Below are 19,325 nucleotides of genomic sequence, written 5' to 3'. Positions count from 1 at the left end.
CTTGGCTTCTTAGTTTTGATCCCCCAGTTTGGAGTTTCAGTTTCTTGTCAAGTATGTATTTTTAATTTACTTTGATTGGAGTTCAAAGCAGCATCAAAATGGTCTTTCCAGAGGACAATAACCTTTTTGGCAGACCGTAATTTCACCACTTTCCCACTGTCTCTGTGCGTACCTGCGAGGATGACAGCTGAATAACATCCACCACCAACAAAAGACTAACTGACATCTGAGGGGGGGAGGAAAAAAACGAGGTTAACAATGTCCTGTTACACTGCTCTGGGCAGATAGGGAGTCTTTGTTGCTGCAGTTGTCATTTGAGAGCCTTGGTCGAGACGGTTACCTAAAACAAAGCTGAAGGGTTCAGATCTGATTAGTTTCTTTGTACTCATTTGGCAGCAGGCAGACGACACCAAGCTGGTCTTAGTGAAGTGTTTGCATTTTTGCTTAAAATAGAACCATTTAATTTATATTAAATCAGATGAGCTACCAGTAAGTTGTTCCAGTTTTATTCATCGTATTTGCCAAGTAGGTTGGGTTTTCACCTGCTTCAGCTGGTTTGTTTGTTTGTCTGCCAGCAGAGTTATGCAAAGAATGAAACTAGGGTGATTTACATGGAACTTTGTGGAGGAGTGGAGCAGGAGCACGGGAGGAGGAGCCCGTTCAAGTTTGGGTCGGATCCAGGAATTCTGTTTTATTTTCTTAAACATTGCAAGACATTTTCTTCTTCGCATTTTTTTTTTTTTTTTTTTTTACATTATCCTTCCAGGAGAGCTTACATTAACGAGAAAAAAATGGGAATATTTACAGAATGATAAAAGTCAAGGGTTCCTGGCCTTGGGCGGAGGTTCCACGCGTTTGCAGTTTGCCTGTTCTGCTATTTCTATTTCCTATTCAGGAGTTTGATCACTTATCCTAATTCTATATGCTTTCTTTCATTCCATCACTACCAGTAGCTGTACTGTGCTGTTGGTGATGCAGCAACAGGACGTTTTAGTACAAATACTGCACATTTATAGATGTGAAAACAGTGTGAACTACAGCAGTGAGGACCAAAACAGCATTAGCAGGTAGGCTCCCATATGTCCACCATGCTTCCAATTGCAATCATTACTCATTATTACTTCATACAATAAGTATTAAATATGCCATTATTTTACATTAGCGTTGCAGAGCTAAAATGCGGAGCGCACCAGTGTGTGTTTGTCAGTGGTCTTGGCTGCTCCGTGGTGAGGGGTCAGTGCTTGGCTGGACACACAGGGAGGAGGGAGTGGGCAGGGCTGGACATGACCCTCCTCCCAGCTGTGTCCTCACTCACCCTTTATTTCCTGCCCACTCACACCCTCCCAGGCACAGCTGCAATTACAGTGCGTCGGCTGCAAGAACATACAGATTTGTTAATTAGTCTGACCAACCAACCAACGCCGTCCACTCCCCCGCTGGCTCCTCACACTGATTCGAACTATATGAGGGAGTCCAGACTCTTGACTGTGTGACCGTGAGCTAACCATCCAGGAATTCCCATTTCAGCTGCTATTCCTTCCATCTCCTTTTAAGCAGAATGTACAACATGAACCCGAGGCTACCATTTCACTTTGACACAGACCAAAGTAACATTACAAGATAGCAAGTAAGCTGGGACTCAAATCCATTTCATCCCTGCGCTTATTTGGCACCTCACAGGCTCTGTTAATTTTAGACAAAATGTAAACGGAGGAACAGGATTGAGTGGGAGTATTAAACCACATGAGATAGTATGTCCAAACGTACAAGAGTTCAGTTTCTTTGTTCAGGTTATAAAGGTATTCACTACAGAGCACCTCTGCTCACTGTCCCTTCCCTGATCCACCTCCTCAACCATACACAATATTGACTTTTACTACAAAGCATACAAATCAATACAGGAACGAGAACAACAGGTTATAGTTTAAACAGCAGGCACACGAGAGCAGTTTGGGGACTGCATCAACTAAAGTTGTGACTTCTGTGACTCAGGCGTTGAGAACATCCGCCTCCTGCAACACTTTCAAGAAACATCAAGAAATGCGTGTGATATATCAGCAACACGCCACAGGAATTAGAAGCGCGGTGCTGACTTTCTGAGCGGCTCCTCTCTACGTCTCAGTGGCCTCTTATCTACCACGTCCCGATCGTTTCTGCTCAGCTGCAGGAAAAGAAATACTCCATGACAAAACAATGCTTTTCAGATGACAAAAATCATCAAGAGCTGGCTGCTGTGGCTCTCCTGTAGCACTTTTGGACACATAATTCCAGAAATGTCAACAGTGTCTCACTGCAGTGTTATTCTTACATGCAGGGAGAGAATAATTAGACGCCAAATTGTGTTTTTCGGAGCTTGCTGCAGAATACACTGGGAGGACTCTGTGGAGGCAAGGCCTGTGGATTAGCCCTGAGTGTGTGAAGTTACATCATGGGACCAGGGTCTTGTTTTTGTATCTGACATCATTCACTGAAAATGTGAAAAAAAATATGTAGTGAGACACAAAGACTCTGTGCTTTCTGGAAACTGAGAAAAATCACCCGCTCTTTCCGAGGTGAAAGCTGAAGGAGCAGGTTGAAGGGTCCGTAGTGTCCTTAACGGTGAAGACGTAGCTCAAATATGGCGGTGTGCGTTTCAGCAGCAGGAACTTGTTCCCTGTTCTCACACTGATAGCGAGCATGCTTGGTTTCAGTAGCACATTCTCACACCAGCCCAACATATGTCCTTGCTGCTTTAGCCGTGTAATTGTAACTGCGATAGCAGGATGACAAGTCAGTTGGATGGTGTGACTGTGACCTTTGACAGAAAGCTGTTCACCTTCCTGTCACCGGCCCTAGGATAGGGTGCAGGACACTCAGTGGGATCCAGACTAAACCAGGCCTTAACAGCCTCAGGCTTGCATGCCACACTGATCAACATTTAACACTGCTAATGGATTCCTAATATGTCATATATATCTAGATATATATATATCTAGATATATATAGATATATCTAGATAGACAGATAGATAGATATAGAGATATATTTATAGATATATCTCTCTGCTGGCTGTCCACAGCAGCAGTTCAACCCTAAATCCCTGTATTTACTTTTGCAGAGAGCCAAGTTGTTAGTACACCATGAGCTGTTATTAGAAGCCTGCACTTCCTCATCCCGACTCACTCAGCTATTATTAGCTCTGCTATTATTTCCCTTATCATCGGTTTAAGAGCAATATTTCGTTTATCGCTAATCCTAATTGCTCCCACCCATGGTGGTGGAAGTTATCTGGGTTTGTATCATTGCCTGTAGTTGTAATACAATATGTGGATGAGTCACAAGCTTTCTCACCCTCTGAAAGGAGGGAGGGGCTGCAAGTAAAGGGGGATCTATTATTTGAGCCAGTGCATTGTTTGGCACCCAGAGTACCCGTTGATGGGTTCTCACCATTTGATAACGGCCAAGTGAGCTGCTCTGATCCACACAGCTCACGCAGACAGACAAAGATCACACAGTCCACTTCTCCAGGCCTGTGTGTGTGTGTGTGTGTGTGTGTGTGTGTGTGTGTGTGTGTGTGTGTGTGTGTGTGTGTGGGGTAGTAAATGAGTTGAATTTTAAAATCCCCTCCACAAAAGTACCGTAATCAAAACAATCTTCAGAAATACTTCAACATGCATCCGTTTGTGCATTAAATTAATATCCATAAAGTACCACCTACTCTCCTTCCTCATTAAAATTTCCAGATTACGTGAACTTTTTTTTTTTTTTTTAATTTCACGTTTAACTACTGGAAACAAGATGTCTACTGTTTGACAATAAAACGCAACACATCAATTAGTTATCACTGCTAGCGCAACTGAGGCCCTGTAATTCCCACATTATACTTGTGTATGCTGACCTTTGACCCGGGACACGCGTACAAAACATTTGTGATGTCACTAATCCTGCCTTTTAAAACCAGAGTTTCTCTGAGTGCAGAAAAGTTGTTTTTTGTTTTTGTTTTGTTTTTTAACTTTCACCAAAGACTGTGCTCTCAAGCATCAAGAAGAAAAGCAGATTTTAGTCTGGAGGGTGGTATCTCAAATGTTTCATTCCTGGTGCGTCACTTATCTGGAGAGTCCGTATCACGCTTTTTTATCATTCCACCACGCGTTCCATGAGCTGAACCAGTAAACTATTCATAATCAGATTCATTCAAATCAATTTATCTAATGTCATAAAGCAAATTTGAGGCTGCATTGTATCCGAGCTGCATTCTTCACTACTATTGATGCTCAAAAGATGCAGTAGAAAGTTTAGTTTTTTTAGTTTTCTAGTTAAAGATTACAAAAGGTGGGCAAATTGGCAATATTTTCAGTAAAAAATAATTTATAGTAAAAGATATATATATATATATATATATATATATATATATATATATATATATATATATATATATATATATATATATATATATATATATATACATACATACATACTTTGTTTCACTTTCTTATTACAGCTCTGGTAGCTGTTCTTATTCATTCCTTGTTCCTCTCACAGATTGTGTCTTTGTAAATGTTTTTGTAAGAGGAGCCGCTTGTCCTCAGATCTCTCTTGGAAAAGAGATCCTAATCTCAGTGAGAATTCCTGATGAAATAATGATCATAATTACAAATACATTTTTAAATACAAATAAATAAATAAAAAACAAATCATATCCATTGTTAGTATTCAGCTACAGTAAAACCCACATTTCATTTCGTTTCAGCACATTAGAACCAGAAAGCAGAAGATTAAAGACACGGACTGCCTGAAGGTTAAACTTGCCAGTGTGGTTCCAGTTAGGGTTTTTTAATCTAACATCTACGCTCCAGCCTAAATGCATTATGCACGCCGGCATCATGTCTGTGACATTTCATTGATTGGTATCTTTTTCACCATTGTTAAGCAGAGGGATCAGTATGTTTCCACTGGTCCCACATTCGTTGACCCCATAACAATCTAGCCAAGGAACAGGTTTTTCCTCTAGCACTGGAACGGCACACAATAACAAAAGCCCAGTCTAGATGTACCTTTGAGACTTCACTCTCCTCTTGACCTGCCAGTCAATAGCTCCTCTTTAGGAGACTCCATTCGGGATTTGGTTATCCAAATATATCCTGCTGCTCACAAAAGACCAACTTCTGTTTAGCTCCTTGTTAATCCACGTATGACATCCTTCATGCCAGTTACGCATTCTTAGAGCAAAACAATGGTCACATAAGTCACATAATCCCCCTTAAGACATATAGGCGCATGGACACACAGCTGTTCATACTTAACTTATAGAAATACATATATCAAAGCAAAGCAGCCCTGCACAGCCGCATGCAAATTCACTTGGTGCCTCGTCTACAAATAAGAGAGGATGACACAACACAACACAATGGACAGGTGGTCTCTCACAGGGAAGCACTCAGAGGGCCAAATGAATCTGTTTTGGACCGTGTGTGTGTGTGTGTGTGTGTGTGTGAGCGCACACACGCCTGAGCGTGCATGTCTGAGTCCAGGCCACAGTCTGAGTGCTCGGCGCCATGAGGTGAAATCATAACTCGGGTGGCTGAAGCAATGTAGATCAATAAAAGCGATTGTTTGGTGTAGATCTATAGAATGACACCTGGCAAGAGGACCTCCCTGGCCATGATGAGGATTCACCTACTAATTAAAAGATTATTAGCATTAATGCATGTTTACACCGAAGGCTACAAACTGGACTACATGTAGCTTCTGGAGCACAAAATGCTCTGTGCCTCTGGCTCTGTGTGGTGCATTCATGTGAAGCTGTGACATTAGAGCTTCCTGTGTTGCTAACAAACAGAAATAAACCAAACAGAGAAAAAACAACAACAACAGAGCATCTTGCAATGGCGTCACACAATCTGAGATGCGTACCCAGTATTCATGGGACGGACAACGCAAATCTTTCACTCTGGCCTCCACTGAAGCACGTCTGCTTCTTGGATGGCCGTGACGCTGCGGTTCTGACAAAACCTGTCTGTAGTCAGCCGGATAAATAAACAAAAATCTGCCAAATTACTCAAAACCACCTCTGTGCTAATTGCTGCTACACTTGGTGTCCCCAGGAACAGATTTTGCCATGACAACTCACTCACATAAGGTGAAAACACACACTGTCACAGCTCGTAAACATTGACATCATCTGAAGGAGCACACGAATTTGGACGCTCTTCCGAATTAAAATGCTGTTGGTCATCAGCCAGCTGTCACAGCTTGGAAGTAAAACAGCTTCTACAACGTCGGCTGTCACAGAGGATGTTTGAAACCAAAGGCAAACGATGAAGTGTGCAAAATCCCAGAACACTGAAGTGAAGATGAGGAAACAATGAATTGACACTTCTGTGGCCAAGAACCCGCACCAGGCAACTAAAACACAACACAACACAATATCCACCCCAATTTTTGAACGATTCGATGCACTTTACAGTATTTCAACGAAATACGTGTGATGGCGTCCCATAAAATTGAGGACAGATGAAGTTGTTTGTCTTAAAATTGTATAAGCCCAAAGATACAATTTATTAACCCAGCAACTCGTTAATGAGACATCTTCAGTTCGAGCTGGTTACGTTTTCAGGGCTGGACAGTACATCCATACTGCAATACATCGTGACGTTTCCTCCTGTGATACGATATTGATGCGCAATCAATATTTACATGTTGCCGTGTTAAGAAGGAACCAGCATGTCGCTGTTGCTTTGCCTTTTTGTGGTTATTTTCTTATGTGACTCTGAAAACGAGCGCTATTAACTTTGCTTTCAGTTTAAAAATCGACCGTGCTTCTATTTTGAAAGATACATTTTTATGTACGAAACGTGACGAAAGAATGTGTGATTTCAGCCGCCGTTAATCTCTCTGCCCGAATAATTAAGCAAATAATTCATTATTAGACAAACCCAGAATCTGATGTCATATTCACAGAGTTCAGTGTTTAATTTCTGTTACATTCAGTCCCATTGTGTCATTTCAGTTTAATGACATAACCACAAGCCATGCGAACTTGCTAATTCAACAGTGCGGTGAAATTACACGACGCCATTGACAATCAGTAAAAAAAAATGAATTTCATCGCCACCATCTTCACAATCCGAAACATTCGGTCATACTTTGGAATTCCAATGCGGAAATGTTCTGTTTAAAGAAATAATGGAACTGAATAAAAGGAACTGCAACGTACTGATGCCACAAGAAACGACCGCTGCCAACCACTAAAATCAGTCCTTTAATAGCAAATTTGTGGGGCAAAAGACAGACATTAAAATGTGACTATCTTGATGTCTAATCTTGTGTGGGTCAGTCAGAGAGTATTTTGGATGAGTGGCATGTGTTGAGAGCGACTGTGTTCCCCCGGTTTGAACCGATGACAGGATGCCTGTGGGATAGTGGAGACGTTTGTACAACAGCAGTTTATACCTTCATCTCTGCGAGGAAGACCTTCACAGGACGATAATGAAACACTCAGATCCACGGAAACAATCCCCATCAGTGTGGTGAGCTCAGTCTTCGCTCACTGTGAAATAGAAGGCCACTACATCTGAGGGGGATCTTGTGTGGATGGAATTATGACTCAGAGTAGAAGAAAGAGAAGAGTGGTGGGAGAAAAAAAAAAGAGTGGAGACTGGCAGCCCTTTTACGGCTGGTGCGTCAGCCCCACATTATTTCACACTCTCCATCCGTGGTCGCCCCCTTGTCACCACCATACCCCTCCCCACGCGCCTGCTGCTTCATCGTGGAGGTCTCTCACAAAGACCCCTTTTGTGCTTGCAATCATCGCTCTCACATCTTCTCAGCTCTGATCTTGCATGAACATCTCCACAGGGAAAATACAAATAAGGGAAAAAACAGAGAAAGCTGGAGGATGATGAAGTCCCAGAAGAAGAAACCAGCTTTCCCAGATCAGGGAGTCTGGCCATGTGACGCCAGAAGCACAAACGTTTGTGTGCGATATACAGGGTGTGACAGGCTGAATGGAGTCCTTCTGTACTCGCAACAGTGCAAGCAGCTGGAAGCCAGACTGAGAGACACCTGTTGAAACCCAGCGTTGATGTACTGCTGTTTTCTCCAGGGTGAATATCAAAGACATTAACTTAGACGTTCATGCACATATACGTGTGAAATGGTAGATGACCACTCCAAGCAAAGTCGATGTCATTTCCTCTATCAAAAGACCATGAGCCTGAGAGAGAGAGACAGACAGACAGAGACAGAGACACAGAGACAGAGAGAGAGAGAGAGAGAGAGAGCCAGGCTCCTGTCCCGTCATTGATTGCTCTGAGAGCTGGAACGTCCTGCATTGGGGGTCCAGGCCCTCGGGCAGGGCAGCAGTCCATCAGGAGAGCAATGCAACTGACGCACATCCAAGAGTACATAGAGGCAACAAATGTGCCTGTAGTCACGCTGCCTCGTCTGGGGCATGAGCACTTAACACATAAGCTCACTGGACCAGTGGAGTTATGTCAATATCGCCTTATTCAGAGTGGCTCCACATCCATCTGGTTGCTTAATATCGATCCTTTGTAAAGAAAACTAATAATAAAGTATATCTGCATGGACTGGAGTTCAGTCCACAGCTTCTGTGGTTGTTTCGTGCCAGTCAAATACGACTGCAACACTTTTGATACGAGCCTCTGCCAAAGCATTTTGATCATCATGGGACACTGAAACCCGCACAAACAGTCTTTTTACTCAGCAGCAGCCTCCTATAGCAGAGGGGGACCTACAGCATCCATGAAACTGTAGAACACACGCGGGGAGTGTAAAACAACATGGAATGAAAAGTCAGTCAGCGGGATCCCTTTCACTCTTTCCACCAATCCTCCTATTAAGTCCAGTTTAACAAAAAAGAACATGCACAACAGGTGTTTTCTTCTTATTTAGGGGCCCATCAGGCTGTAGAAACAGGCACTGTGCCCTGACCTGCCGACCGACAACGTGCATTCACATCTTATCTTGCTTCACTACATGGACTTGCAAACAGCAATGAAAAAAAGCATTTTTAATGTTTGGCGCTGAAACGCATTTGTCAAGGCAGATTAATAACCTGACTGGAGTTTTGGACAGCGTCGCCTCCAGCTCTGGGAGTGTTTTTTCACTACCACTGGACGCGCTAAAGGCTAAGAAAATAATCAATTAATAAAACTCGTCAACACGCCGTCGTCGAACATTGCGAGCTGAGTTCCCACTGAGGGTCATCCGTTACCTCCGCTGTAGATCTCTGGTTTTTGACGGTGCAATGTCCCAATTAAAGGGACGTTAATGTGACGCAACAACTTCATGCTCGTTCACACTCGCACCGAACTGGCGCGCTCCAGCTTCTTTGTTTCCAGCTTCAATCAAAGCGTGGATTACTGAGAATATGCCTGGATGAACAAGAGTTGGATTATTGAGGACTATTTGAACCAGTTGGCTGTAATTTGTTGTCAGCCTCAACTTGCGGTTGGTGTTTTTCTGAAACCTTGATTCACTCAGAAGGGTTAGGGTTTCACAAAACGTCTTTGAGAGATCAAGACACAAAGGCAAATTAGAGTTTGTGGATGAAGCATCGGTGGAAGCAAACTCACCAAAGTGGTGTATCTCTGCATCTGTCTCGTGTATCTGTCATGCTAATTTTACAGATTATTTAGTACTGCATCACATCCACACTTGTTTAAGCACATGTAGTTTATATTCAATATATCAGGATACGACAAAGACGTCTGGCTCATCCTGAGGTCAAAAAACAGGAGGCGATTGTTTGACCTTGTTTTGAAATGGATTCTGTTCATCTTGAATCACTCACTGTAATTCAAAGCAGGACTTTGTTATTGGGCTATTCCACATAACTTGTAATTTCAGTTAAAAAAAAATCTAATTCAAATGTAAAAACTAAAAAAAAAAAAAAAGGACAGAATTTGTTTGCGGCTGAATTTTACCGAAGGCGGCGACAGACCTTTTAAAGAGTTCAGAGGTTCCACCCTGGAGATTTGACCCGCCTGCGTTTTTAACTCACAAATAACAATGTTCATTCTCTGGTCAATGATCATTTGACAGCATCTTCAGCATCAAATGAGTAACAAATAGAGAAAAGAGATGAAGAACTATTTCCAATGTGTTGGGAAACATGTGTCATTAATGCCTGTTTAGATTTTTCCGCAACCCCCGAAATGAGGAAGTAATCATCTGGTTTTCCACCAAAAATCATTGCTCAATCCGAGTATCCCACCCTGCCCTGTTTCATTTGACTACAATAGCCTCCTTGTTTTAGGGAATGGTGGCCTGAATGGCACCATGCTACGTTATCATGATATTCCTCCACAATGCAGCTAAACGGGCTCATTCAACCCAGATGACCTTCCTCAAACCCCAACAGAGCTGCCAGTAGCTGCCCTACAGCACAATACGTAGGCTCATTAAAAATCTCATTTGAAAAGCTGCCGGGATCTACAGCACCATCTACTTTTAGTACGGCACCTTTGACACGGAAAAGTGGTTGAGGAGTCTGTACAATGTTTGTCCTATATTGACGGGGAGAGAAAGTAGGGCATTTCCAAGGGTGAATACAGTAACAACATTGTGCTGAACTGGATGGTGACAATGGTGGAGAAAATGGTCTGGTTTTATAAGCATGAAGCGTGAGTGTGCATATCAGCGAGGAGGAACCAAAAAAACAAGAAGAAGAAGAAAAAAGACAAAGACGAAACCAAATCAAAGACAAACACAGAAAAAACAGACCAGAAACTTTGATCATGAAGGTCCTTCGCTTCCACCGTTAATTACCGTCCTTACAACTACGAGAAAAATCCAAAGAAGGGCTTAATTCTTATTTAAATGCGAATTCCCCTTAATTATGTCTCCACCCTGAGAGATGCTGCCATGTGCACTGCTCTCAGTGGCTGCCAGACAATCGTGGTCCATCCTGGACTGAGCCATAAAAATACCATCATCACCGTTGGGATGGTTGTTTTTTTTTGGGTTTTTTTAACCACACTTTACAAATTGTTTTGTTCATTTTTATATCTGTTTTCACTGTTGCTCTTTATTTGCTCTATTTATTATGCGGACAACCTTTGGCTGCTGCAGCAATGTAAATTTCCACACTGTGGGACAAACAGAGGGAATATCATTCTTATTATCATTATCATTATTATTATCATTATTATTATTATTAGTTTGGCCACTCCATCTATTATATACACACAGCGTTTCTGGATCGACACCTCGTCTTCTCTCCTTGTGAAAATTCTTTGTCTGTCTACTTTTACTCAACTGATTGTCTAGAAAAGCTACAGCGCAGCCACTGAAACGTGTTGATGATGCAATATAAAACCCAACAGTGTACAGTGCGTATCCCCCACCGCCAACATTTTCATTTAGCGCTCACTCATTGCTCAGTTTTATTGCCTCTGACGAGTTTTCACCAACGTTTGGTTTGTTTGTCAGCAGGATTATGAAAAAAACAACAACTACTGATTTCAATGAAACCTCGAGGAAAAGATTCATTGTGGTGCGGTTCCATTTCGGTGCAGATCTGGACTCAAGGGTGAATGTTTTCTTCAAATCTCTTTAAAGTTGCAAGTTGCTTTTTTTTTCAACTCAAGAGACATTCAATTTGACTTTTATGGGAAAAAAAAAAAAAACAGGCATGTGGTTCCTACTTTTATGTTTAATATTTTGAGTCATACACCGATTATCCAGCACATTAAAGCCGCCTGCTGAATATTGTGAAAAACAGTTGGCACAGAGCCCACAAGACCTCTTAGGGGTTCTGGAGTGTTTGGGACCAAGACCCTCACCGCAGGTCTGTTGTGTTTTTTTTAGTAATTTGTGAGACAGGAGCTCCTCTGTGGGACCAGACCAACTGTCCTTCACTCCCACTAGCACATCAATGAGCCCTCGGTACCCATGACCCAGTTCACCAGTTTTCCCTGCTTGGACCACATTTGTTATGTACTAACCGCTGTGCACCAGGGGGACACCACATGGCTTACTGTTTTAGCTCTGACCCGCCCCTCTAGATGCCATTGTAACCGTAAAATCAATGTTATTCACTTCTGCTGTCAGGGATTCTGATGTTGGGGCTGCTTGGTGTGTGCAGATGTGTACCTGGAAGTGTAGGATGTGGCTCCTGCAGAAACTCACCTGTGTGAAAATGAACTTGTCCTTCTGGTTGAGTTGCCAGGCGGTAACTACGTGTATGGTGGACAGCACGGCTCCACTCAGCACAGCAGCTCTCATTCGGACCGGCAGCAGCGTGTAGATAATGTAGATGAAGAACACCGTCCACCAAATCCCCTCTGAGGCACTGCGGGGGTACACCATCAGCACCCCAAAAACCTGCACAACAACGAGCACCCCGATCACCAGATAGCTCACGATCCACATGTAGTCCTGGTGGAAGCCGTTGCGGTTGCACACCACCATCATGGCCAGGAACAGAGCCATGGCTACAGAGAGCACTGAGATGTAGGCCACATCAAGGGTTTTGTTGTTGCAGTGAAAGGTCAGCATGACCCCACACACCACCACCAGCACCCCCATCAGCATAGTCAGAGAGCTCTGGTTGAGCCTGAAGAAGTAGCGCTGGTACAGGCGCTCCAGCTTGGCTGACTGAAATTTCTTTGATTGGAAAACCCACACGACGCGCATCCAGCAGTCTGCTGCCGTCATCGTCTTGCAGCTGCCCTCCGCTAATTCCCCCAGGTCCTCCCCCTTCCTGCCCCTCAGTTCACCATCCTCAAAGCCCAGGTCCACAGCCTTTAGCCTGAGATCCCCGCCATCGCCCATCCTTTTCCCATAGTGGTCTTCTTGCCATCCACAGCGTAAGCCAAATTTGCCCCCACTTGTGCCAGCTCCACAGTGGTAATGCTGAGGGGCCACACTGGGGGGCTCCAGGTCCTCAGAGTCCCTCAGGCAGCTCATGTAGCGCGGGTTGCAAAGTGATGAGCTGTCCTTCCTCTTCTTGCCATTGCGCTCTCCCCATGCTGTCTTTCGCTCGTCCACTCTGCCTACGAAGAGGCCTCTGGCCCACGACATCCTAAACAAACACAGGGACGCAAAGAGAGACACAAGGGTGACGACTGAACATCTTAGGGTTCCAGGGATGACGCCAAGGATGATCCTCTCACCTGTGTGGGCTTCACTGTGTGTAGGAACACTTTGCTCTTTGGCCTGGTCACTAATATGTCCCAGCGAGTCCACACCATGGGCTCAGACTGCCGCCCTCCTTTAAGGAAGAGTGTGTCCACGCTACACACCACCGAGAGCCTCTACTGAACTCCTGAGATCCTGGAAAACACACAGACAAGCCTCATGATGACGTTAAGCTCACAATGAAGGAAAACACACATTTGTTGTAAGTGTGCATATGCGAGTTCGGTAACCGACAGCAAAACCTCTCTGATTATTGCTCAACTTTTGAAATCAAACACTGACTGACTGAAAACAAGTTTCTATTCTTTCGTAAAAGAAACGCGGATCTGATTTACCAGAGAGGACAGTTGGCAGAGACTGGTACCTCCTCTATGCTGGATAGCACTCTGCTATCACCACAATCTGCCCCCAACATCTTGAGTAGGCAGGGTTGGGTGTGCTCCATTTGACAACAAAGGCCTAGTGAGTGGGCACCAATCAGAGATCAAGAGCTCTCCAGTCCACATTAAATTGTCCATGCTTCCCCCATTAGCTTTGATGACTCACTATAGCGCCTGGCAGCACATGTCAAGGACACTGCTAACCTCTAAACTTAATAAGCAAATCGCTGCTAGACTGACCGAGACAAACAGCGGGAATGGGAACACATGAAACGCACACATGGTTTGCAATCAGCAGTTTTGAATTTGAGTTGCTCAACCAGCATTTTTATTCGATTAAAACACTCATCATGATTTATGGATGTGTCTAAAATATAAATGTAATTGAGGATGGGGTTTCTCCTACATGGAAAGCTTTTTTTTTTCCACCCTCCCCCTCAACTGCGTGGATCCAATTAAACTTGCAGAACAATCCTGTTTTTCATATCGGGAGCAAACGTTTGTGTGATCATGTGGAGGTTTCACCTTTGCAAGGACTCACCTTTGGTACATTTACGGCAGGTTTGCAGCGGCGTGGCTGTTACGCAATAAAATGTACATGCACGTTATCTGCCTTAGAATATCCATGCATGTGCAACATATGGGAGTATCTCATTCAACCGTCCTGCCTGCGGTGCGAATGACAGGGATGCTTCCCATCACATTCCAGAGACGCTACAAGGAACCTTCAGCTTTGTTACATTTGACACCGAGGGTCCACACGCAGGCCTGATGTTTGGAAATAAATGTTTAGAAATCACACGTGTAGGCCCAGACTGTTTGGTTGCGGGCAGTCGGCCGAAGCGCATTACATAACAGGACGCTCCAAGTAGCCTACAGGCGACATCTCTCCATGTTCGAATGCAGCCTTTCACCACACGAGGCGACAACTGGAGCCCGGGTAACCCCGAGTTAGTCAGACTGAGTCTGTGAGTGCAGCCCCGGCACACATCTCCAACTCCCCGGGAGTGAAACACACCGAGCAACTTACTGAGGCTCAGCGGATGGATGTACAGTCCGAGCCGGGTCAGCCCCCCCACCCCAGACTTCAAACAGGACAAAGATCTATGACAATACTGTGGATCCAAACTATAATTCAGTGTCATAAATGCTTCGTGTGTCCGAGTCAGGCTGCTCCAACACTCTACTACAAGTCAGCTGTTGGCATTTTCCTCGGCTGGATCCTCTTACTGCATTTCAGTTCAGCCGACCCGCGACAAATTCACACTGAACGGAGCAGTTGCCCAACACAGCAGCGGGGAAAGCTCCGGGCTCCGGAGAGGCGACGGACTTACCATCGGAAACACTGGCTACAGAAGTAACACTGCGGCGCAGCTCCGGGCTTCAGCCTTCACGCAGCCGCCGTCCGGAGCTTCAGATGCGTGCATGTCCGTGTGCTGGTGCGGGGAAACAACGCGGATAACCTTCGCTCTTGCCCAGCCGGAGCTACAGTACATTCCCACCGCCTCGACCTCCCCGACTCGCCCCCCCCCCCTATCTCTCCCACTCTCTCTCTCTCTCTCTCTCTCTCTCTCTCACTCACTCTCTCACACATTTATGCACGCTCACACAAACTGCATTTCCCTTCGTGAATGTAGGAGTCCCCCTAGAGGTGGCCCGAGTTTGCGAACGCGTGTGTGTGTGTGTGTGTGTGTGTGAGAGAGAGAGAGAGAGAGAGAGAGAGGGAGAAAGAGAGATGTCTACACCTTTGCTGATGTTAGTTTCTCTTCTCACTTCATCACCTCAAATGTTGCACAACACACAAAATTCATTGTACCATTTATTTCTGCCAGAAGAAGAAAGTCTTGCCTCCTAGTTATGAACAGAGTAGAGATTATAGCACCACCTAGTGGACAAGGGTTTTAGTGCCTGAGAAGGTGAGAATGAAATAACTGCAATGTTTTTTTGAAGTGCCACATTTTCAATGCCAGTAGGGACCAAAAAAGAATGACTGGCCATTAGTCGGCAAGGTCAGGTGACTGATCACATGATTAACTTGTGAATTTATGAAAGTGAACGAAGTGCAGCCATATAAGACACCTACATCAGTTTTACTACAACTAGTAAATCTCTCAATAACAATCAGAATTTGTAACTAACAAAGGAAACATTTCAGCGAAGCCACATGTATGTGCACATGGTGGCCTCTCATTGGTAAACGTCCTGTCCACAAAATTCAAATACTTTCTCCAGTTTTAAAAGTTATCTGACCAGATTATCAAGAGTTCCCAAAAATTTGTCTAATCTGCAGTTTCCCACCATGCAACTGTTGTGTTTCGGGCAGGAAGTGGAGCTTTTTATAAGTCGTTCATCCTGATATCCTTTGTGTGCAGGCTTGAAAAAGACGTCGTTTTCACTTCCACAATAAGAGCACATTTGTGCATAAGGACATTATACGAGACCCGTCTCCGTCATTCCAAGTGTTCAGTGCATCACCTGAAACATATTTTGATGCAGATGTAAAAGTCATGAATCATCTGTCTTTTTGAAATATGTGAAAACGTCAAGTCAAGATGGTCGGTGCCGCCGTCTGGAGCAGGTTCATCTTATGAAAAAGAAAACGATAGATTTGTCTCAATGAATAATTATTCAAATCCAGTAAATGATGATTGCCACACGTAAAATGTGGGTGTAAAAACACTGAACAGGTAAAAAAAAAAAAAAAGATCCAGTTTTCTAGTTTTCCTTTGATTTACAGCTTTGCCTGTTTTCATGATTTCACCCAGCAGTCCATTGATCATCAGCCTCCTCCAATATATTTCTCCCTGGAGAGCTTACAGAGGAAATTACACTCAACTTGTGTCCTTATCATCCATCTGCTAAACAACCAAAGAAAGTTAATTTTTCTCTCTCCAGGAAACATCCTTTTTTCCCCTCCATGTTATCGCTCTCCTGTCTTGGTTGCAGGAATAATATCTTCAAAATAAAAGCCTCAGGGACTGAAAAGGGAATAGCAGGTCATTGTACTGATGAAAAGCAACTCATTATACATGCTGAACCGCGCTGCTCCAATCTACATTTTCTAGATGTACTTATCACTATTTCATGCTTTCAATGCCTTAAATTCTGTCAATTCTATAGATTGAAAGAGCTGCAGCAAGACTACAAATACTTTGAAATGTGGACTGCATGAGAGTATATTATTAACCACACGCTGCTAATTAATACTGAATACAGCGAGGAAAGTAGGTGACCAGTTTCAACATCTTGACACTGCCACCATTTGATGCTGGAATAGATTTGGATTATTTCCACGCTCTTGAAAACGGAGCCTTTATGTTCTTGTTAAGTTAAGATACTTCCAAAACACAAAACACCAAAGGTTAAATTGTCTGTCTTCCATTTTTGTTCATCTTTGTTCAAATCAGCCCAGATGGACTCAAGAGCAGAGCACCCGGAAAATCTTCTCCAGGCCTCCAGATCATTTGCTCCAGCTGTTTGAGCTGGACTGTGACGATCCAGAACCGTCTGGTCGGCTTTGCAGATCTGCAGAACAGACTCCAGGAACCTCCATGTGGTATTTGTTTTAAATCAGTTTCAATAATCATCGGCAAACACGTGTTCTCTTTTTTTCCCCAGCTGTATTTCACTGATATTATCTTGCATAAAACACAAGTATATTCATGATAACTTGAACTATAGACTGTGTGTCAACATCATGTTCAGATGCTTTATCATAGCAATGAAAGCGTGCGGTTCTCACTCTGCACCAGGAGCACTGGAGTGCCCGTGACTGGGAACCTCTTAAACTACGACTTCTAAAGCATGTGGCTGCAAATAAAACGTATCATCGTTTAGATGTTTTATTCAGGACGGCGCAGAGAGTTGAAGAAAAATCTGGGTTTCTGGACGTTTCGGAGCCAGAGGTTCCATTCGGAGTTGAAGGATCTATTTTGGTGCAGCACATCGACACGAGGTCTTTTTTTTTTTAACTCTAATGGGTTTGTCCTATTTTTTTATAATCTAAGTATGGTTTTTGATATCCATCCATCCATCCATCCATCCATCCATCCATCCATCCAACCATCATCAACTGTGTATCCCCTTTCAGGTCCTGTCACTTTGATGTAAAATCGTGCAATTATTAAGTGCTAATGCCGGGACAGACGTGTGAAGTTGGGAGCAAGAGATGGAGAGAATTTATGAGGAGGAGCAGGAGGAGTGATTGTTAATGGAAGAATGAGCATAAAAAGTTAATTAGTCAGCACAAAATTAACTATCTTGATAGAAAAAACTCTTATATGGGTTTTGATCTGTCGATGGTCGTCTATGCCTGAGGAAGACTTCCTGTCTACTCCCTAGAACGTCCATCAGAACATTCAGAACATTTCAAAATGACTGCGTAATCCCTGATGAGCAGTCACGGTCCGCTGAGAAGAGAATAAAAATAAAGTTTTGATTTTGAAAAGTGACTACAGACCGAATCAGTGAACAAGAAGAGTTAAGGCAGCTTTTTATTCTAATTTGCGCTGGTGCCAGATTAGAAGCACCAACTTGCACTGTCAGGGGAGTGAATAAGCCCTTGGTCAAATCAGTGATATTGTTGAGAAAAATCAGGGAGTGATTGGTTAGTTTAGCTCTCTAGCATGTTTCAGAGGTATCAAAGCTGCAGCCTGCACCACTGTAGGAACAGGTGGACCACTGGAGCACTGATTTCCATCTGGACCCTGGTAGGAAAAAGAGAAAAGGAGGAGCTGGATGGGAGGAGGGGAGAAGGAAATGAAGAGTCTTGATGTTCTAGCAGTGAAATGCATCAAAATAAAAAAGCACGAGTATTTAAGCTCCCTCTGCATGGAAAACAAAGATTTGGCCTGATGTGGTTGCATGTACTGACTGAGAAGATGATTAAGCACTTTCAACAAGCACTTCAACAGTTTGTAAGTCTCAAAACCCTGTTCAGAGTTTTCCTTGCGCAAAACATTAATCTGGCTGATGGGGCCTTGGTGGCCCATGAGACCAGTGCTTAGAAATGTTACTGTCTACCCTGCGAACAACTGTGTGTCCCTGGTGTAACCATGGTGAGACAGGGGAAATTGTGAATCACACCCAACAGATCAAATCTGAAAAAAAGTGGGGCCCAGGACTGAGCCCTGTGGGACCCCACAGGACATGAGACCGGTTTAAAGCAGAACTAAGATTCAGAAGAATAAGCACAGCAACACTCAGCTCACCAGGGCGAGTAAGTGGCTAGCATGCTAATAGGCTCACACCAACATAGGCTACTGCAATGTAAATGAGATTTTCAAAATAAAAATAAATCAGGAACAGTAATAAGAAATGATTCAATAACTCAAGTGTTTGTGTGTGTGTGTGTGTGTGTGTGTGTGTGTGTGTGTGTGTGTGTGTGCGCGCGCGCGCTTTTGGAAAGTAAAGACATTTTAGCCGGTCCAAACATCTTCAAAGACTCATTTGAAGGTCAAGAATTGGTTTTAGGGTTGAGGTTACAATCAGGTTCTGGTTAGGTTTAGGGTCAAGTTTAGGGTCAGGCAGTCAGTTGGGATGGTTAGGATTAGGGTTAGGGGCTAGTGTGTGTATGCGTGTGTGTGTGTGTGTGTGTGCGCGCACGCATGCGCGCACGTGCACGCACGTGCTACCTACCTGGCTGAAGAGGTCGATTGGCCTTGTATAGTGTAACAGGATGTGAGCGGGCCAAAGTGCTGGATCTGTGAAAACTGAGAGGACCTGCTTCCCATCCCAGAACAACTTCAGCCAAGGACACATCCTCCTCCCGAAAACAGCAACCCGGATAGAAATGCTATA

The 19,325-nt window shown here is 43.8% G+C and overlaps 1 protein-coding gene across 1 annotated transcript in view; it reads right to left on the bottom strand.

Annotated features, from left to right (window-relative positions):
* Positions 1-15,071, bottom strand: part of LOC147256587 (adenylate cyclase type 6-like) — a 35,225-nt gene extending 20,154 nt beyond the window's left edge. Inside the window, exons 1-3 of the mRNA XM_086214722.1 lie at positions 14,861-15,071; positions 13,122-13,281; positions 12,136-13,030 (exon numbers count right to left, since the gene is read on the bottom strand). Coding sequence (XP_086070848.1) covers positions 12,136-13,029 — 894 coding nt within the window. The 5' untranslated portion in view covers position 13,030; positions 13,122-13,281; positions 14,861-15,071. The remainder of the gene's footprint in view (positions 1-12,135; positions 13,031-13,121; positions 13,282-14,860) is intronic.
* Positions 15,072-19,325: the final 4,254 nt, after the last annotated feature.

The sequence above is a fragment of the Aulostomus chinensis genome, chromosome 9, assembly GCF_037954235.1.
Source record: "Aulostomus chinensis isolate RoL2024-O1b breed Wild chromosome 9, RoL_Achi_v1.0, whole genome shotgun sequence".
Taxonomy (NCBI): Eukaryota; Metazoa; Chordata; class Actinopteri; order Syngnathiformes; family Aulostomidae; genus Aulostomus; species Aulostomus chinensis.
Note: the sequence above shows the minus strand (reverse complement) of the source record. Positions and strands in the feature narration are given on the sequence as shown.